The sequence below is a fragment of the Garra rufa genome, chromosome 21 (assembly GCF_049309525.1).
Source record: "Garra rufa chromosome 21, GarRuf1.0, whole genome shotgun sequence".
NCBI classification, from domain to species: domain Eukaryota; kingdom Metazoa; phylum Chordata; class Actinopteri; order Cypriniformes; family Cyprinidae; genus Garra; species Garra rufa.
The window spans coordinates 28,424,086-28,447,026 of record NC_133381.1 but is presented as its reverse complement, the minus strand read 5'-3'; the positions used below and the strand labels follow the sequence as shown (position 1 = coordinate 28,447,026).

The 22,941-nt window shown below is 35.4% G+C and overlaps 1 protein-coding gene across 1 annotated transcript in view; it reads right to left on the bottom strand.

The window, feature by feature from the left end:
* Window positions 1-22,941, bottom strand: part of eml5 (EMAP like 5) — a 106,375-nt gene that overhangs the window by 60,003 nt on the left and 23,431 nt on the right. The window contains exons 3-8 of the mRNA XM_073826798.1: window positions 19,074-19,172; window positions 17,631-17,699; window positions 5,127-5,312; window positions 2,498-2,633; window positions 1,862-2,063; window positions 551-688 (exon numbers count right to left, since the gene is read on the bottom strand). Coding sequence (XP_073682899.1) covers window positions 551-688; window positions 1,862-2,063; window positions 2,498-2,633; window positions 5,127-5,312; window positions 17,631-17,699; window positions 19,074-19,172 — 830 coding nt within the window. The remainder of the gene's footprint in view (window positions 1-550; window positions 689-1,861; window positions 2,064-2,497; window positions 2,634-5,126; window positions 5,313-17,630; window positions 17,700-19,073; window positions 19,173-22,941) is intronic.

Below are 22,941 nucleotides of genomic sequence, written 5' to 3'. Positions count from 1 at the left end.
ATTAATCAAAATATGGCAACATTATACAATAAGTTGTCATTTATTAACATTAGATAATGTATTAACTAACATGAACGAACAATGAACAATACATTTACAGTATTAGACTATTTATTAATCTTTGTTAAATATTGTTCATTGTTAGTTCATGTTAGTTAATACATTATCTAATGTTAACAAATGACAACCTGTGATTTTACTAATGCTGAAATAAACATTAACTGAGATTAATAAATGCTGTAGAAGTTTTGTTCATTCTTAGCTCTGCGTGTATGTTAACTAATTAACCTTACTGTAAAGTGTTACCCAAAATAATAATAATATAGCCCTAATATCTGTAGGGGTGCTCTATATGAATATTTCCTGTTTAATGGTTTTTATCCTCCATGTTGGTTGTTGCACATGTCGAGCATTTCTTAAATATTAATAAGCAGTGAAGCTGTTTTAATAGGCAGTGAAACATTTTTGATAAGCTTGTGGTGGGCTGAATTTGTCTAGTATCCCTGTTCTAAACAGCTTTGGTCTGCTCAGTTTTGTCTGGGTGCTTCACCTGACTCTCAGCACTGTGAAGGATCCGTCTTTCATGCCCAGAGCGAGGTGGATACCGTCCGTACTAACAGCAGCACAGCGTATCGGCTCCTCCATGTTGCAGCGTGCTATTAGTGCATGATCTACGAGACTCCAGATCCTCCAATTCAGAAAGAAAAAGAGCAAGTAATGACCCATAAAGATACACAAATTAGTGCACTGAGCATTAAAAATCGTGTTCTTAATAGTCTTCATCTAATCTGAAGTTGATTCACTCATTGAGGAAAACTCTATTGCTCAGAGGTTTCATTAAAAACTCATGAAACATGAAGTGTGTAATGGTAATTACCGTAAATTTTTCATGCCACTATAGCAGGACCAAACAGAACTGCTCCAGCAATCCCTTGTGAATTTGAAGTGCGCTTAACAGTAGTTACAGTCAGGTCCATATATATTTGGACATTGGCACAATTTTCATAATTTCGGCTCTGTGTGCCACCAGAATTTAATTAAAATGAAACAACCAAGATGAAATTGAAGTGCTTAGAATCAACTCGACCTTTTACCTGCTTAACCGATGTAGAGAAAATGAAGTAATAGCCCACAGCTTCTATGAAATATCCAAATATTAATGGTCCCTTGAAAAATGGGGGAGGTACATAATAAGGAGCTGTCATTCCTTAACCTTTTTTAACAATTTTGATGAGAATACCTACTTAAATACTTAAATGGAAGCTCAGAGTGTGCACATTAAGCCAATTTTCGTTACATAACTGTAACTTGAAAATGCTTTGGTCAACAGCTAAAATAATCCATTTTTCACAAGGGATCAATGTTTGTTTTTCAGTAATCCATTTCTATATAAAATGAGTTTATTCATGAGTTTAATTAATTCAATTTTTTATATTATTTGAAGACGAAAGTGAGATGGGAGTTTTTTGTGTACTGTATTGACCTGGATTACACAGACTACGCATGCACATCGCAGAGACAAGACGAGCATTTGAGGTTAAAAAGTATATAAATTGTCAATTTGTTTCGAAAATACCCAATCGTTTCGCTAGATAAGACCCTTCTTCCTCGGCTGGGTTCGCTTAGAGCCCTTTCAAGCTGCATTTTGGAAGTTCAAACTTGGGGGCACCATACATATCCAATATATGGAGAGAAATCCTGAAATTTTTTCCTCAAAAAACATAATTTCTTTACGAATGAAGAAAGAAAGACATAAACATCTCGGATGACAAGGAGGTGAGTACATTATCTGTAATGCTTTAAAGAGATCTTTTGTAATTCTGAGTGATTAACATGGTATTTGTTTGTTTTCAACTCTTACCGAACAGAGCGGTCGTCGCTGCCGGTCATGGCAAGAGGTTTGGTCGGATGAACCGCCAAGGCCCACAGCTCACCCTCACAGTGACCCTGCATGATGAGGAAAGGCTTGGTGCGATCGTGCACCACCACCTCAAAAATCTCACTGTCCTGTGTACCAACCAGAATGTGATCCCCTCTCCAGCACACGCTACGCACTGACAGGCCTGCACAGATCCATCATATAAACACTTGGTAAGCAAATGAAGGTAACTGTGGAAGTAAACATACATGATCCTGAAACATACTGAAGGATGTACACTGTAGACCGTCAAGGATGGAGAGGGTGCTTGGGTGCTTGATAATACATATAGACATCTGGGTTCGGTGACAAACAGGGGTAAGAGCTATGGATATATAACACAGGGCGGACAGCCTGCATAAAGGACACTGACCACTACAACGCACCTCTTGAATTTTCACCTCTAGCTACTGATGAGTCAGAGGAAAAGAAAGTAAAAGAAGAAAAGAGATACAGCTGCGTTAGAGACAAAAGACTTCAGCATTGTGGGATCCTGAGTATTTAACAACAAAAGATAAGTGGACACTTAGTTCATCGTAGAGTACTGCATTCTGGGAGTTTGTAGAGGCTCTGACTCACCCTTATATCCCTGGTCTGTTTCCCTGAGGTCAATGACGGTGATGGGTTTGAAGTTCATGTCCCATAACCGGATGCACCCATCTCTGCCTCCTGTGGCAAAGCCTTCTTCACATGCATTCATGCTGAAAATACCAGACTACACACACAGAGAGAGAGAGAGAGGCTTTGAGAGGCTGAATATCTCTGACAACTAAAACAATTAGAGAATCTAAAGCCTCAAACTTTCACTGCAGTGCTGGCACTAAGGGTCAAATACAGTTGAAAAAGATCTCCAGATCTTAAAGGGTTTACATCCAACTGTCCTTGTTGTTTGGAAATAAAACAATTTAGTACACTACGTAACTAATATAATCCAAAACCTCTACCCCGTTCAAAAATAACTTCTACTGAAAATAAGCCACAGTTCTAAATGTAATTTCTGACGTCAGAAACCAAATTCAACCTGCAACCCGGCCATATTTACACATCAACAATGGCACTTTATGAGGAAGAAGAATAGAAAAAATATGGGAAAGGTGTTGAAAATTCCATGCTACATTAACAATATTAATTTCTTTAATTTTAGATTTTTTTATTTTAATTCAATATTACCCAAAATAATGTGATAATTTAATAATAAATTACCATTAAAATAGCAATTGTAATGTAATTCTGTATATTTTTTATTAATACCATTATATTACATTATATTATAATATATTATATTATAAAAAAAGTTGTGGTAAAAATATTTTAAATTTATGTATTTAATTAATTAATTTATTTATTTTTTCAAACAAAATTATGCTATTATAATTTAAAAAAAGTATTATTTAAATAAAGGTTTGATTTTGTGCATATTTTGATTGAAAGAGAAATATATATACATCTGTGATGTTTTAATTTAACATTGTCATTTTACCTGAAATAATGTGATTCATTTTAAATAACCAATAAGTATATTATATTATATTATATTATATTATATTATATTATATTATATTATATTATATTATATTATATTATATTATATTATAAAAACAAGTTGTGGGAAAAAAATAATATTTGTAATTTATTTTTGGAAAAAAAAAAAAGGTTGTGCCTTCATTTCCAAGTAATTTATTTTCATTTTATTTTCACGTAAAATCATGGGGGAGGGGACTGATATTATATTATATTATAATAAAAGGGGTTATGGGGAAAAAAAGGCTGTCTTTATTTTTATTTAATTTATTTGTATTTTATTTTCAAGTAAAATTAGAGTGGGGACTAATATTATATATATTATATTTTTTATTAATATTTTTTTTATTATTTAAAGGGGTCCTATTATGCTTTTCTAGTTTTTGAATTGTAGGCAGTGTGTGGTGTGTATGTTTTGGATTATATTATATTATAATATATTATATTATATTATAAAAAAAAGTTCTGGTAAAAATATTTTTAATTTATGTATTTAATTAATTTAAAAAAAAATTCAAATAAAATTATGCTATTACAATTTAAAAAAAGTATTATTTAAATAAAGGTTTGATTTTGTGCATATTTTGATTGAAAGAGAAATATATACACATCTGTGATGTTTTAATTTAACATTGTCATTTTACCTGAAATAATGTGATTCATTTTAAATAACCAATAAGTATATTATATTATATTATATTATATTATATTATATTATATTATATTATATTATATTATATTATATTATATTATATTATATTATATTATAAAAACAAGTTGTGGGAAAAAAATTATATTTGTAATTTATTTTTGGAAAAAAAAAAAAGGTTGTGCCTTCATTTCCAAGTAATTTATTTTCATTTTATTTTCACGTAAAATCATGGGGGAGGGGACTAATATTATATTATATTATAATAAAAGGGGTTATGGGAAAAAAAGGCTGTCTTTATTTTTATTTAATTTATTTGTATTTTATTTTCAAGTAAAATTAGAGTGGGGACTAATATTATATATATTATATTTTTATTAATATTTTTTTTTATTATTTAAAGGGGTCCTATTATGCTTTTCCAGTTTTTGAATTGTAGGCAGTGTGTGGTGTGTATGTTTTGGAATAAAAAAATCTTAAAGTGGGACTGCTAACCAAGCAGAACACATTTCGTTTTTCGGAAGGCGGACCTTCAACAAACCCGAAACTAATCAAGCCATTTGTGCCAGCCTGGGGAGAAAGCTATTGCAATAATGTAAATTATGTGAAAAACAATGTGTCACCAAGCATGAGAGCATGTTATAGTGCACCTCCAAAACAAATAAAAAAGACTTATAAAGGACTGTAAAAGAGCATAATAAGCCCCTTTTAAATAAATGTTTGATCTGCATATTTTAATATATACAGTGTTGCATCAAATGTATAAATAACATTTTGAATAAAGCAATATTGTTAGTCAACTGAAAATTTGTATAAATAAAAGTGACTAATTACCAGACATCAATTATTACATTGCCAAAAGCAATAATTGGAATAGATCACAGAGTATCAAAAGCTATATCTTTTAATAGCCATCACAAAACTGTTATACCATGCAAGCCATTTTATAGATCAAACTAAATCACTGTAAGCAGATATCTCTGTGACTCAGGACAGAGGTCATTCTGGTGATGCTGTGGAAAACATTCCCTCACTTACCCCATGAGCCCCTTGAACCGTCCGGATTAAATTGATTCCCTTCCAGACATAGATGTCTCCATTCAAGGCACCTGAATATGTGATCTCGTCTCTCGCACAGGCCAGACAGAGGATAGTCTGAAGGTCTCCAGTCTTCCCAAACACGCCACGCTTAGGGGTCAGAGCGTTCCCACAAAGACTCCAAAACTGAGGGCAGAGGAGAGTCATTCGTAAATCAACAATGTGTGAGTTTCATAAACATAAATGGGGCCAGTTTTACTAACAGTTAGAAAACCTTCTTTTGGGATTTCAATATGCGCACTGTCAGTAGATTAATAATAAAACTTTCCACTACCATCTGCGCTTTTATGAGAGTGCTAATTTGCCCTGTTGAGTAAATCTGGTCCTTGGTCTCATAATATAGCAGTACTTTGATTTATTTTGGAACTCAGTGACCATACGGTAATATATCAAGTAAAGATTTGTATAGCTGACAATTGCTGTTTCCTGCTAAATTTACTGTAGCAAATAGCCTATTGAAAGGCCTCAGAATAAATTGTGTGACAGCTTAATACTGGGAAAGCATGGCAGCATACATAAAGGTGCACTTCTGTTCACAAGCTCGATAAATTTCCCTGCGATCGTTGAGAACACTCACACACGCAAGCTCACAAACATACTAATGCTAACACTCGTTAAACACATCATTAAAATGCACAGGCACGAACTTAGTTCAGAACAAACCCGGAAAGCTCCCACAGCCAGCGCATAATAACTGCCTCATTGACTCTGATTCAGCTGTGTATGTGCATGTGTGTGTGTTTGTGTCTGCTCTATTTCATGAGGTCACAAGCTCCAGTTTGAGAAAATGGCAGGGTCAACACTGTGTGTGACCTCAACCTCATCCTCAGCAGCCTCCTGTAAGAAAACCTGAGCCGTCAAAGACAGTCAGATATAGATTTCCGACATTTAAAATACATCCTATCGGCTAAGTTAGCTGTATTGTCTTTCAAAATGAGTGTTTGTGTCATTGGATCATATGGGGCGTTTGCATGTCTAGTATCAGTATGACAGCCGCAGTGCACGGATAGGCTACCAATGGCCTCAGCCCTCAGCACCCGAAGGGTTAGGAATAGGGTGACCAGATGTCTGTTTTTCCCAGGAGTCACAATTCATTGCAAATTAACTTAAAGTTAGTGAAGACGAGACAGGTGGAATCAAGCTAATAGACATGCTGTTTCTCATGAACGCTCCACTTCTTCAGTTTTCATACAGCGCGCGATCAGTTCTCAGTGCTCAAATACACACACAGTAGTCCAAATGTCTATCACGTTGAGTATCTCACGTAAATACACTGCAAAAAATGCTTTTCTTACTTAGATTCTTTGTCTTGTTTCCAGCCAAAATATCTAAAAATTCTTGAATCAGGAATGATTTTCGAGACAAGTAAAAATTATTGTCTTGTTTTTAGTAAAAACAAGTCAAAATTAGGTGAGTTTTTGCTTAAAACAAGCAAAATAATCTGCCAATGGGGTAAGAAAAATAATCTTGTTGTCTGCTTGAAATAAGATTTTTTTTTCTTACCCCATTGGCAGATTATTTTGCTTGTTTTAAGCAAAAACTCACTTAATTTTGACTTGTTTTTACTAAAAACAAGACAATTTTTACTTGTCTAGAAAATCCTTCCTGATTCAAGAATTTTTAGATATTTTGGCTGGAAACAAGACAAAAAATCTAAGTAAGAAAAGCATTTTTTGCAGTGAAACAGTCAGTTACGGCTTAAGTGAACTTAAACAGGTGGGTGAAAACTGAATGTGTGTCAGTATTACAGCTTAAAGAGGTCATCGGATGCCCACTTTCCACAAATTGATATGATTCTTTAGAGTCTTAATGAGAAGTCTATAACATACTTTGGTTAAAATTTCTCAATGGTAGTGTAAAAAACACTCTTTTTACCTTGTCAAAATCAGCCCTTTTTAGAGTGAGCTATTCTGTTGCATGTTCCTTTCAAAAGCTCTTCTCACCCACCCCTCTCTGCCGTGGGATGACGAGCCACAATGCTTACTTTAGCTAACTAGCACATTAATAAGAAAGGCCATTTGCAAAGATGCATAAAAACCCTTATACTCACTTCTGCTGTGGGTGAAGCTGCATTACGGATGATTCGCACTAACATAGACGCATATGTAGATTGGAACTGACGCTTTCCTTTCAAAAACGAAAGTAACGTTAACCCTCTGGGTGGATTTTTTATCATTGTAGGGTGGGTTTCAGAAGATATTCAGGTATTTAGAATATAGTCATTTATTAACCCTTGTGAAAAATAAATATACTTTTAAGAAGATTGCTTATTATGCAAATAATACACTTTAATAGAATATACTTAAGTGCAAACTGAATTTAATGTTTTTAGGCTCTTAATTGCATGTTAATTGCAAATGTATTAGTGCTTTTTAGGATGACATAAGTACCACTTTATATGTACTTTTATAGTTACTTCTAATGTCTTTGAAATATAGTTAAAGTGTGCTGCCAACATGTAATGTTTTGTATTCTGAATTTATGCTAAACAAAAATGCACTTTAATGTAATTTATATGAAACTTGAATGCCATGTGTTTAAATATATTAGTAATTGTGTGCTATAAACTCATAATTGTGAGAAGAAACTCAGAATTGCATTATATAAACTTATAATTATGTGTTATAAAGTCAGAATTGCGAGACAGAAACACGAAATTTTGAGAAATTCAAAATTGCAAGACATATACTTACAATTTTTTTTTTTTGTTGAGCTTTTATCTCACAATTCGGACTTCTTTTCCCATAATTGTGAGATATAAACTTGCAATTGTGCATTATAAAGTAAAATTTTGAAGGGAAAAAGAGATTGCATTTTATGAAGTCAGAATTCGAGATATAAACTTGCAATTCTGAGAAAAAAATATGAGAATTGCATGTTTATCTCACAATTTTGACTTCTTTCTCAGAATTGTGATATATAAACTCGCAAGTCCCAATATCTCGATACCCCGATATTTATAACTAAAGTCTTTGAGTTATAAAGTCAGAATTGTGAGATGGAAACAAATAAAATCAGAAATGCAAGACAAACTTACAATTCTTTTTTTTTTCTTTTTTCGCGAATATGAGTTTATATCTCACAGTTCTGCCTTTTGGACTCCTTTTGCCAGAATTGTGAGATATAAACTTGCAATTGCATGTTATTAAGTTAAATTTTAAGGGGAAAAAAAGGCTGTGTTTTACAAAGACAGAATTGTGAGATATAAATTCCAAGTTCCTGTTTTGTGCGTTATAAAGTCCAATTTTGAGGAGGGGGGGGGGGGGACGCATTTTATAAAGTGCAATGCTGAGAAAAAAAATTGTAAGAATTGTAAGTTTATCACACAATATTGACTTCTTTCTCAGAATTGTGAGATATAAACTTGCAATTGCGCATTATTAAGCCCAATTTTGCAGGAAAAAAGATTGCGTGTTATAATGTAAAAATTGTGAGATACAAAAAAGTCAGAATTTTACATTTATGTCTCGCAATTCTGAGAAAAGAACTGTGAATTGTGAGGGAAAAAATCAGAATTGTGAGTTATAAATTAATTGTGAGTTGACTTTTTACTCAGAGTTGCAGTGGCAGAAACAGGCTTCCATAGAATTATTTCAAAGTGTACATTTTAAAAAATACAGTTATGAACTGAAATATTATTTATATAGACAATAAAATGCTGCATTTTTATGGTGAATTTCTGGTAATCACTGCTGCCAGTTTTTAGTTTCCAGTTCTCTAAATTTAGAAGGATTTTTTTCGAAAGCCAGGGCGTCTGGCAAAAAGCTGGCTGAAAGAATGAAAAGATGACAAAGCCGTTGCTGGCCCATTAGCAACCTTGCACTGGCGCAGACGGTACGGTTCCAGACAGCCAGGCTGCATTACGTCAGGGCGATTCAGAGCCACGGTGAATCACAGGCTCCTGTGTTTCTGCAGGTCTGTGCTCTAGTAAAGCTTTAATATAATCAAAATGAGTCAGTGCTATTCATCTGCCAAGACTCCATTAGAGGCAGACTGCCTTCATCTGGAGGCACGTCCTCCCTCCGTCTTTCCGCTATACGGGGACAGCCGCCTCCTGCTCGTGCGTACAAGCCACCCCGAATCCAGCACATCTAGACTAATCAAACAGCCTTAAAGTCACCAAGACAGCTATAATTAGCATACTGCGAGAAGGAAAAGGATAATTAGTCCAGGGTGGCCCACTACACCTTAATCTAGTTACATCTAATTGTGTGGTGTGCGACTCCTGTCACATATCTGATTTCTAAACCACTGTTGTGATGGCCGTGTTGTAAATATGGTGGTTTTGTTGGGCCCTGTGGGTGAAGCTGTGATTATGTTGTGTGTGGTGGGAGGCAGTGAGTGGGATTCTTTGAGCAGACTGCCTCAGATTGCTCCAGTCAGATCGCACGGGTTCGTCATGAGACTTGTATGCAGTTAAGTGGATTGAGAACAGCATGGAGGGTCCAGACTAAAACCTCAGGAAATTTGTCAAAAGCTCCCACACAATCAGGAGCAATTGTCAGAATGGAATACAATCTAATGTTTACTGAATACTGCACAGTATAGACTGTAGTAGTAGTAGTTAGTATTGTGCAGCAATAAAGAGCTCAAATATTGGTATGCCACATTGCATCACAGGTGTGTTGCTAGATTAATTTTTCATTTTTTAAGTATTCAAAAAAGGGTAGCAGTACCCTTTCAAAAGTTACATCTTTTAACCTTTTTTACCACAAAGGGTGCATATAGTACCTTAAATGTGACCCTGGACCACAAAACCAGTCATAAGGTTAAATTTTACAAAACTGAGATAAATACATCATATGAAAGCTCAATAAATAAGCTTTCTATTGATGTATGGTTTGTTAGGATAAGACAATATTTGGCCGAGATACATCTGTTTGAAAATCTGAAATCTAAGGATGCAAAAAATCAAAATACTGAGAAAATCACCTAAAGTTGTCCAAATTAAGTTCTTAGCAATGCATATTACTAATCAAAAATTACATTTTGATGGATTTACAGTAGGAATTTTACAAAAAATCTTCATGGAACATGATCTTTACTTAATTTCCTAATGATTTTTGACATAAAAGAAAAATCAATAATTTTGACCCATACAATGTATTTTTGGCTATTGCTACAAATATACCCCAGCGACTTAAGACTGGTTTTGTGGTCCAGGGTCATAAATGTGCATAGGAGTACCTAAAGTCTACATATTAGACGTTTCCTGAAAGCAGTGTTAGCAAATTATGGCCACAAGTTTCATTGTTCATAAATATTGATTATTATTATTATTGATTTGTGCATAGTCATAAAAACAAGAAAACAATGTGCTTTTGTAAAATAAACAGGGAGTGTCACCTGTCACCTCTCTTCACAGAAATATATGTATAGAAAGCTTTAAATGCTACTATTAAATTGATTAAGTGACATCGAAAAAAAAATATACTCTGGTAAAGTAAAAAAATCTTTATGATACCAACGCGAGCTCCAGTTTTTCCCATCTAAACTCATCTCTAATGTAATCACGCCTGGGAACAGCTCCGCTTTTCAAATTATGCGTGGCCATAATTTGGACGCTTTAGGGTCTCTGTTAAACTCAATGGGCTCAGGGGATGTTGCCACTATTGGACAATGTTTCTTTAGAAAAATGAAAGATTTATACACTTTTTTTAATGTTATATTTTGTAATATTGACGTTGTTTTACTTTTCTACTACAATTTTTTTTCTCATCCAATACTTTGAAGAGACACTGCCTCTACTGTCTACTGATAATACATTTGCATTTTTATGTATTTTACCTCCAAGACTGTTGCTAGACACCTTTATCACTCATTACTGACATTCACACCTTTGTACCTCTGTACATATTTTTCTGATCAATAATTTGTAACACCTCTAAGGCATATATTTAAGATCATTAATTTTTATTCATAGCCTAATTTAATGTTACTATTTTAGAATTGTTTTATTGTCTGAATCTTATTTGAAGTTGATTTTTTTTAGGTGTGTTCAGTTCTGTTCATGCCTGATCTCACATAGAGCACCATGTGTGTCAGGGCTGGTAGAGCGTTCCAAATCAGTCACTTATGAGGTTTAATTTCAGTTAATATGCTCATGTGTGTAATATGTAGACAACGTCCAGTTTTTTTAAATGAAGCATCATCTTTAGCAAGCCTTAAAAACATTTAAGAACCACACTAAAAGTAGCTTTTCATCTGGCAGCTGAGATTTTCAGTTTCTCTGGGGCTCTCTCAAAGAGAGATAGAGAGAAAAGGGGGGATTACAGTGAGCTAAATCTCTGGCATGCATTGAGTGCATAATCGCTGAGTGAGCACGGGCCCGGGGAGCAGATGTCACATGGTTGAGGGGGTAAAGACTCAGGAATTATGTGGGACAACTGCTACACCGTCCTAACTACTGTACATGAAGAGGTGGCTTATATGAAAGAATAGGGGATATAGTAAGAGAAAAATACTGACACAGCAAGAGATATAGGGAATGCACAGTGATCTGAGGAAAGAGTTGTGAGAAAGAAATAAAGAGAAAGAGAGTGAGACCGGAATAAAGATTAAACGGTATAGCCCATGAGGATTGTGGATTACTTCATGACAGGAACCTAAAGCCAAAGCTTAATGGTAACTGATGAGAGAGAAATAGACTCTAATCATAGTAGGAACACTTGGTTTTACGTGAGGTATGTGTATTGTGCAATATTTTACTTATTCATTGAGGAAGTTATAAAAATTACGCTAAAATTCTCGTATAAACCAATCCCAGAATGCACTGCATCAAGAAGATTCAAGACATTCATGAAGACACCATAAAAGTAATCCGTATGAATCAACGCACAAACATAAAGCACATAAAATATGGTAAGTGCAAACACAATCATGTTGCTTTAAGTGAAAAAACAAGCACGTCACACACAAACGTTTGAGCTTCTGCGAGAACCAGTGAGGTTTGTTCTCATGTGTCAAGCTAACATATTTTTTGCATCTGTTTGACCATATTTGATTAGTTGCAATTGAAGTAAAAAGTTTACATGCACCTTGCAGAATCTGCAAAATGTACACTTTTTTACCAAAATAAGAGGGATCATACAAAATGCATATATTTTTTTATTTAGTACTGAACAAGATATTTCACATAAAAGACGTGAATAAAAGAAGATAAAATACTAGTTTAATTTATAAAAATGACCCCGTTAAAAATGTACATACACTTGATTCTTAATACTGTGTTGTTACCTGAATCATCCACAGCCGTTTTTTTTTTTTTTAGATGTAGTGATAGTTGTTCATGAGCCCTTTGTTTGTCCTGAACAGTTAAACTGCCCGCTGACCTTCAGAGAAATCCTTCAGGTACCACAAATTCTTTCGTTTTTCAGCATTTTTTCAGCCTTACAAATAATGACTGTATGATTGAGATCCATTTTTTCACACTGAGGACAACTGAGGGACTCATATGCAACTATTAACGAAAGTTCAAATGCTCACTGATGCTCCAAAAGGAAAAACAATGCATTAAGAGCCAGGGGTGTACACTTTTGAACAGAATAAAGATGTGTAGATTTTTTTTTTTCTTAAATTTCATATTTTTTCAGAAGCTACAGAAGATACTAACATGCTTCTCAGAAGACAAAATAAGTTAAATTTACCCTGATCTTCAAACTCCAAAAGTTTTCACCCCCTGGCTCTTAATGCATAGTTTTTCCATCTGGAGCATCAGTGAGTGTTTAAACCTTCTGTAATAGTTGCATATGAGTCCCTCAGTTGTCCTCAGTGTGAAAAGATGGATCTCAAAACCATACAGTTATTGTTGAAAGGCTTCAAATACACAAAAAATGCTGAAAAACCAAAGAATTTGTGGGACTTGATGGATTTTCTGAAGAACAGCATGTAGTTTAACTGTTCAGGACAAACAAGGGACTCATGAACAACTGTCACTAAAAAAACAGGGTCATTTTTTATAAATTTAACTATTATTTTCTTTTGTGGACTATATGTAAACGTCTTTTATGTGAAATATTTTTTTCAAGTCAGTACTAAATAACAAATAACATGCATTTTGTATGATCCCTCTTATTTTGGTATTTTGTATTTACTGTAAACGCCTTAATTAAACCTGTTAGTCATATAAATAGATTGTGTCTCCTTACTTAAATTCTGCTTGATTCATATGGATTACTTTTACAATGAGTTTTTTGAAGCTTAAATAATTTGGTTGCGTGGACTTTCAATAGAAGGACAGAATTTATGTGATAATATTAAAAAATATCTTAATTTTAGTTATTTAGATAAACAAAAGCCTTATTGATTTGCAACAACATGAGAATTATGCCAGAATTTTCATTTTTGTGTAAACTAACTCTTTAATGTTAAGAACTATTATTCTGGTAGTAAATTTTTTTTTAATGTGTATCTCTGCCTTTTTCCCCAAATATTTCAAATATACCTTCATAGCCAATAATCACTATAAATTTAGTTTTTTACTTCTCCATCTCGACTATACGCTTGACTACAGCATCAAGACGAAAATCATGTGACCAGTAAATACTTTTCCTACACTGGAAGTTGTATCACTGTTCATAGGCATTTGTTGCACAATTTGACCCAAAAACTTCATGGTCACCATTCCAGTGTTGCTGGAAATCTCATTGAAAAACAAATGACATTCGCTTTGTTCGAAAAAGCAAGAGGAACTCCAAGGCACTCTCATATAGAAGAAGTTAAAAAGCCTTTATTGCTTTATAACTTCTTCTATATGAGAGTGCCTTGGAGTTCCTCTTGCTTTTTCGACTATATTTTCCCATCCAAAGAGCACCTCTAACAAACTTGTTTTGAGTCCAAGAAGCGCTCCTAGATTTACGTTTTCTGGACATTCGCTTTGTTGTTGTAAGTCGCTGTATGTGTGAACTTCCCCTCACATTAAGACAAGTTTGTAGGTGGCAAACAGCAAGGTCTTTTTTTGAAAAGCTTTTTGGCTTCTGCCATCTCACAGTAACCACCGTATAATGAAGGCCAGCCCTCTACTTCAACAGTTTAAAGGTAGCTGAAGGGGAATCCCAAAATTCCTTTTATCAAGCTGAACTGGAAAAGTGTTTTTGAACTAGTGCTAATCCCCTTCTTTCACAAACACTTCTGAAGGGATGCTCAAGTTCCTCTCAGAACTGAGGCTGCAGAAATGAAGAGGGGAAGAAGAGGTACGTTTCAATGACTCATTGTTTGCCCCAGTTTCTGACAGAGCCGATTTGCTTTCTGCGATTTCTCACTGGGCTTTGATTAAGTGACAGTAAAAGGCAAACAATGTGTTTAATATTGAATAGCTTCTGAGAAATTAAAGCTAACATGAAATCAAAATGGACTATTTACTCTCATAATACTTGTTCATGGTTGTATTATAAATAATAAACTTGAGCAAATTACTCCACAGAAATTTTTTTTAATTTTTAATCAAAATGTTATAACCTGTTCTTCCTCTGAAACAAAGGCTATTGCTTAATGTTAACTGATATCCATTCCAAATCCATTCCTCACAAATATTTTAGTGAACTCGGTCTTGATTCTGGTATGCATATCTCATTTAATTCACTCCGAAAATAAATAATGAAACTACAATGGACTGCAAACAGCAATTTACATTGACTTTCAGTACAATGGCATGTGTTTAGTGCCATGTTAAAAATAAAAAGATAACGAAATTACGAGAATAAAGTCAAAATATTACGAGAACAAAGTCTAAATATTTTGAGAATAAAGTAAAAATTATGAGAATTAATTCGTAGCAATTACGAGATTAAAGTCATAATATTTTGAGAGTATATTCAAACCTATTGTGCATGCAAATGGCCCGGATTGGGAGCACCGAGAGTAGATCCAAAGTCTCAGCTTTCAAAATCTGTCAGTTTTATAGCGAATTACAAACAATATGTATATTACAATAATGTGTTTTTCACGCTTTTTAATGTGGCACGACAAATTGCTGTATTCGCCTCAGTTTAAGCGACATGTGAATTAGTCATCTTTCCGATTACAGTGAGACATTAGTTTCATTAAATTAGGCTATACTGTTTTTTTGTTTTTTTTTTCATTCCTTCTGATGTTCCTTCATGTTTATATTGTAGTGGAACGAGCATTCCAGGGCCCCAGTTTATGGCAAGGGCCCCTTCCTGACCACAAAAGTGGACAAAGGTTTGCCACATTTTGATTGGATCTTGGTGGACTAACATAAGCAAACTGTCCAACGCCATCAGATAAGGATGCCAGGACAACTGCCAGACACCTCTTAGAGGGCAAGAAGAGACCTTTGGTACAAAAACTCGGGAAGGACGGAACTTCCTATTGGCCAAAGTGCAGTTTCTGCCCTTCACCCACCTTGAAACTGCTTCCTAAGGTTTGGTCCTGTGACAGCCATAAAAATTCCTTAGGATCTCCAGACGCAGCAGCAATGGGTGAAACAAAGAGAGATCACAAAGATCCATCCAAATCCATTCATAACTATGTTTTCAAACCTTGAACTGATGCGAACCATAACACACACATCTTATACTTATTCAGAGAAATAAGTATTCTCACTGACAGCGATGTGTAGTGCAACATCTTACACAAACTCAGCTGTTAATGGACAAATGAATGCATGCATGACAGTTCAATCTTTTCCCATCATGTTTGGACTTAATGTGTTCATTACATGACCAAATGTTTTCTGATTGTGTTTTGGAAAGTGAGAAATGCACCAGTAAAACATTATTGACACTTTTCTAACTTTGTGTTTGGACTATGCAAATGACTTCCACAAGAGGAAAGAAGGGTGGGCTACCCCATGCCCAAGAAGCACCAAATTGCAATCTCCTCCTCATCGGAAAGGTATAAGGTACCTCTCCAAAAGACACTCCTTGTACTGAGTCTGACCTGCAAGGGTGAGACAATAACAGCTACACCTCCGTTCTGAGTCTCCGGCACGTCCAGGGGACGTTAACAGATCAAACTTCTTTCTGAGTCTGCTGCCCATTACAGGGAAGGCAGCAACAGATAATCGTTCTGAGTCTGCGGCCCATTACAGGGAAGGCAGCTACAGATACCTCCATTCTGAGTCTCTAGCTCCACAAGAGAGAGACACTAACAGACACAACCATTCTGAGCCTACTGTCCAGAGAGACAGAAACAGACGCTCCACGCTTCGAGTCTCCAGCTTTGAGGCAGCAGCAGATACGACCACGTTCTGTCTGTGAAGAAAGAGATATTTTCCACGTTCAGAGTCTTCGTCCAGCGAGGCAACCACAGATGCAGCACGTCCTAAGTCTCCATCCGAGAGAGACAAAGCGGATTGACCAAGTTCTGAGTCTCTAGCCGAGAGAGGCAGAAGACCAACAGACATTTGCAACAAGGTTGAGCTCCAGCAAGCAAACCTTCACTTCAGGTACCTTTGCTTGCGTGTTCCAAGCTAAGGGCCTTCAGCACCTATAGGGCCACATCTGCGTGTTCCAGATCTTAGGACCCTTTGGTGCTCCAGGAGATCAGCATCCTACAGCGCTTCATGCTCAAGGCTGTCGAAACGGATTCCTGCTCCTTTTCCAACTGACTGCTCCCAGCACAACCAGTGGAAGAATTCACCACCACCGGACTGCTCAATCAACCACAGAGAACGTAAATATCACTTCCAATCCTCTTCCAGAGACCTTGGCATTGTTGTGTACTATCAGTATATGATTTTTCTAATTTACATTAGATATTGTATAGCTGATTGCAGTTGATAACAAATAATAGCTCATTTATTTGTTTGATGCATAATAAGTTTTTTTACCTTATTTGTTTCAGAGTAGCAACAGTTTATCTTTCCATATGATAACATAGCTATGACATAGTAACACCCAACTGAACCACATTTTATGCATCTTATGCACTTTATTCCTTTTGCATTTATTGTATTCATTTAATAGTTGATTACTCTTGTCTATCATTCGTTAATAAATTTATTTTATTACACTTGTGTCTTCCTTGTGTTGATAATACAGTGAGAGGTTCTACAAGCTAGATATCCCACCAATCTTTCTTATGTGATGTACTCATAACCGCACATTAAGTGACATGTGATCCAAGAATCATAACGTCATCGGTGATACGAGTACCCATCACTACACTATTTCGCCTTCCTAGTGGGCGAAAGCAGAACTCACTACATAATTGGCATCCCTATGTGGGCCAAGTTAAAATGAGATGAGTCTCCTGTAAAATTCACTACAATATCATGCTATAAACATTTAGACTTTATTCTTAAAACATTTTGACTTCACTCTTGTAATTTTGAATTTATTCTCGAAATATTTCAACGTTATTCTCGCAATATCTCGTAATCTCATAATTTTTTTTAACATAAAACGCTGTCGTACAATACAGACCCATCTGGAAAAAAAATAGGAATAGGAAAAATTATTAAAAAGAGAGAAAAGGCAGTACCTTGATATGTTTGACTCCACAGCTCACTAGCTTGCTTTGCTGATACAGGTCCCATGATATGTCAAATATCTTTATGAAACAGAGAAAGAAAAGTACAGTATAATGTACTAAATTATTAAGTTATTTCAGAACTAAATGAAGTATATGATGCCTTCAAACCATTTTCAATATCGTCATTTCAATATCGTGGTTGGAATTAAACATTGGACATGTTGGACAATTTCTCTCTTTTTCATTTCCAAAACACAGAAAGCTTATGTAGCACTAGTGCACTAACATTAACTGCAAATAAAGTATAACAAATTCCTTACACACTACTGTTCAAAATTTCAAAGTCAGGAAGATTTTGTATAGATATTAATACTTTTATTCAGAAAGGATGCATTAAATTAATCAAAAATGACAGCAAAACATTAGTAATGTTACAAAAGGTTTCTTTTTCAAATGAATCCTGTTTCCAAACTTTCTAGTAATCAAAGAATCCCGATTACGATAAACAATATTAAGCAGTAGAATTGTTTTTAACATTGATAATGATAAGAAATGTTTCTTGAGCATCAAATCAGCATATAATAATGATTTATAAAGGATCATGTGACACTAAAGACTGAAGTAACGGTGCTGAAAATTCAGCTTTGGCATCAAAGTAATAAATTACTTTTTAAAATACAGTATTATCAGTCAAAAACATGCAACCTTAGTTAGCATGAAATAAATCCTTAAAAAAACAGTAAAAAAAAAAAAACCTTACCAACCTTAACATTTGGAATAGTAGTGTGTATGTGATTTATCATTCCCATCCTAAATTTTCTGCCCTGATTTTGTAATTACATGCCCCTAACTCAGAATATTGGAGATCAAAGATAACCTAGTTTCTCTTTGGTACTTATGACATTGTGCAAGCATTCATGTGCACCTGTTTCATACTGTAATTGTGATCATTCTGATATGAGCTGAAGGCAGCAAGACTATCTTAGTTACAACACACATGCAAGACAACCAGAGGTTGGTTGAGTAATCAAAGAAAACAAGTCCTCAGGAGATTCAGCAGAAATTGCTTCTGTAATTTTATAATGAAATACTATGTATGCTTGAACTATTTGTGTGTGTGTATTACAGATTCAGAGAAATAGGAAAGAAAATGAAAGAGGAAAGTGTGTGCAAATGTGTGTTTTGGCCCCAAGGATGCACCATCATTAGTTCCAGTGTTAATTTATGTAAAATGAAATTTCAGTGCATTCCCAGACTCCATGTATCCAATCACTTCCTTGCTAACATGCTTATGGCAGTCTGTTTTGTATTTGTAACATGATTGTAGCATATGAGTTACTCAGTGTATCCTGACTGAAACTATAGGACTTGAAGAAAGTAATGAGAAGACACAAGAAACACTACACTGTGTGTCTACTGTTTCTAAAGATGTGCATGTGTTTGAGTTCTTACCCGGTCTGTATGACCAGGAGCAGCTGCCAGAACTTTCCCCTGTCTCCAGTCCCACACACAGATTGTGTTTTTAGAGTCCAAACCCACAGACACCAAACACTGCAAACATAAGAAACACAACAAATAATATAACTATAATAAGTAAGCAAAATCAATATGATAAAAGACACCAATATCAAATCAATAGTATTTGCTTTTTTACAATAATCTTAATTAATAATAAATTATATCCTGCTCATGGAGAGCTAACTTCTAGAGTTTAGCTTTAACCATAAACACAAATGAACCAGCTAACCAAGGTGTTCAAGATTGCTTAACCAATATTCTGGTTAAAATGACCTTGACCAGCCAAGGTGTGATTCTTTTTCAAAAACCTAGAAGGGTCTCCAGAAACAGGGTTGGCTAGACTGTAAGCTGTTTATTTCATAACTGTAGGCTGTTTATAGTTGCTAAGCAACACAACATGGTGCATGATATTACATTCAACTGCAGTGCACTCACAGGAAACCTTTAAAAAATATATAATCTAACATATTGTATGTTATATGCTATGTAATATTATTTGCCTTGTAATAATGCCTTCTTTAGGAAGATGCATGTTGTACATAAAACATGTCTGAAGATTTTGACAGAGAGCATAACTTGCAATTTTTTACCCAGCCTTACTTATTTGAACCAGAATATACAGATGATGAACTATAACAGATGGACGCATGTGCTGTGGTACTCTCGTGAACATGTGTCGAAGACTGGTATAAAAGAGAAGAAATGGTTGAATAAAGTCGTTATTTTTGCTTTCTTTGCACACAAAAAAGTATTCTCATAGCTTCAAAAAAATGGTTAAACCACTGATGTCACGTGGACTATTTCAACGATGTACTTACTACCTTTCTGGGCCTTGAATGTGTCAGTTGCATTGCTGTCTATGCAGAGTCAGAAAGGTCTCGGATTTCATCCAAAATATCTTAATTTGTGTTCCGATGATGAACCAAGGTCTTAAGGGTTTGGAACGACGTCAGGGTGAATAACCCTTTAATATAGTTATTGTTATAGCAATCGCTCTTGAAGGGCCCTTTAACATTGTAAAACATGAATCTGCTACCATCTACAGTATGTCACAAAAGTGAGTACACCCCTCATATTTCAGCAACCATTTTAGTATATCTTCTCAAGGCACAATACTATAGAAATAAATCTATTTTTGAGTAGTCAATATATTGTGTAAACACCATTGTTAACTGGCACTGTCTTAATCATCCTGGGCATAGAATTGACCAGAGCCTCACAGGTTGTTGCTGGGATCCTCTTCCACTCCTCACAGAGCTGCTGGACGTTAGAAAACATGGTGTTTCTCCACCTTACACTTGAGGATGCCCCACAGGTGCTTACAGTTTTTCTTGATTGCTTTGACCTGGTTAAAGAAACTACGATCTAGGGCTGGGCAATTAATCGAAAAGTAATCGAAATCGACATTCAGAACCTATAATCGATCAAATTTTTCCAGGTCAATTATTTCAATTACTTTCCCTTTAAAAACACTACTGCGTGTGGAGTCACGTGACCCCGCTCCGTTACGTTACATTATTCCGCCGACATGTCGATGGAGTTATTTATTTTCACTAATTTAAGAAAAATGTGACTTTTCGTTTTAAGCAATGTGTGCTTTAATTTCAGTTGTTCAACACTGATGTTCAATAAATTATCTTAGATAGTAGATAGTGTGTGCACCCTTCATTCAAAAATCTCTCACTTGTAATATGTGCGCATATTTACTGTACAAAACTTGTCAGTGAACTATGAGGGCAAAAAAATAAATATTATTTAAATATAATTAAATATAGTTTTATTAATGAATAAAATAATCGTTCATTAATCGTAAACGGGTTAAAATGTTCAATTAATCGAGATTTTGATTTTAGGCCAAATCGCCCAGCCCTACTACGATCCACTCAGTTTTCATCATCACTATCTCAGCAGAGCAGAAAACACGTCTTGCAAATGTGTTAACCCTTTCTCATTGGATTGACACATCTTCCCCACCCTTTTGCAAAACAGTTAACACTGATGTCATTGTTTTAGCTATGGTAACCAAACAGAAACCATCTTTTCCTAACTATTACAAACTACCTAGATCAGTATGAAATCACTGAAGCACCCGTTTGACACTCCTTCACACAAATCTTCATTTAGCAATCGGTCTGCAGGCCTTATAAAAAAAAGAGGTGCCAAATCTGTGTTGTTCTTTGCCAGCATGGATGGAGGAGGTCTAACACAGATGAGAGTGAGAGTAAGAGGTAGAGGGGTCAGAGGAAGAGGAGTCCGAGGAAGAGGAGTTTGAGTGCGAGGTGGAGTTGGAAGGGCTTCAGTTGAAGTTTTTCAGATGAAATTCGGGCAACTGTTATTGATCACATTATCAATCATGGCTTTTCTCTTAGAGAGGCTGGACAAAGAGTCCAACCTGTTCTAAACAGAAACACTGTTGCATCCATTATCAACAATTTTTCGACAGGAGAACAGGTAATGTCGCTGTACAGTCGATACAGAAATATCTTCAGTGATATACTTTATGTAACTGTTTCCTCATTCCCATTCCCACATGTATTCTTTTTAGAATCCAAAGACTACCATTCTCTGGTGGTAGAAGGAAAATTTTTAGTGCTGAGCAGGCCATTGTAAACATGGATGTGGCAAACAATGCCATAAGGCTGTGTGAAATTAGGGAAGCAGTGATTGATTATGCTTTACTGTAATAGATTTTATTTTTATTTTGGTTTACATGTATTCTGTGTAATATTTACAGTATTTCAGTTTTCAGGTGGTTTGAAAAAAACTGAATGTCATGGAATGAAGAAAAAAATGCATCAAAGCATTTCTTATTCTGGATCCAATTCTTTGCAAAAAGGCAAATTTGACACAGCCTATATAGAAATACAACAAATGGCACTGGCAATAGGCTACAATGACAAGCAATGAGTTCTGCACTAAGTTCTGAGTTCTGTATTTTGCATTTTGTTGTCCATTGTGTAATGATTGACTGAAAGAGCTCATATACTTGTTTGCAAGTTGTGTTGTTTTAAGGTAAAATTAGCTTTTGTTGCATATTTTAAATGTTTTGGCATGGTTAGAGCCTTTTGCAAACAAAATGTGTCATTTTGACCATGAGTGCCACTGTTTAGGCCTGTGTGTTAACTGTTTTGAAAATGTGGAGTTTGAGTTGACGGCTGCATCAAAGCAATCAAGAAAAACTGTAATAGGGTTCAGGTCTGGAGACATAATTGGCCACCCCATCACCTTCACATTCAGCTTTCTCAGCAAGGCAGTTGTCATCTTGGTGGTGTGTTTGGGATCGTTATCGTTATGTTGGAAAACTGCCTTTCGGCCTAGTTTCAGGAGGGAAGACATCATGTTCTGCTTTAGAATGTACAGTACATAATGGAATCCATGTTTCCCTCAATGAACTGTAGCTCCCCAGTATCAGCAGCACTCATGCAGCCCCAGACCATGATGCTACAACCACCATGCTTGACTGTAGGCAGGACACAATTTTCTTGGTACTCCTCAGCATGGCATCGCCACACATGTTGGACGCCATCTGAGCCAAACAAGTTTATCCTATAGACTCGTCAGACCACAGGACAAAGTTCCTGTAATTCATGCTTATGGAAAGGTTGTCTTCAGCAAACTGTTTGCGGGCTTTCTTGTGAGCCAGCTTCAGATGAGGCTTCCTTCTGGGACGACGCCTATTCAAACCGACTTGTTGCAGTGTGCGGCATATGGTCTGAGCTCTGACAAGCTGACCTTCTACTTCTGCAACCTTTAACCGTTTTTGATGCCAGGTTCTGCCCTTGACACACAGAACGAGTGCTCA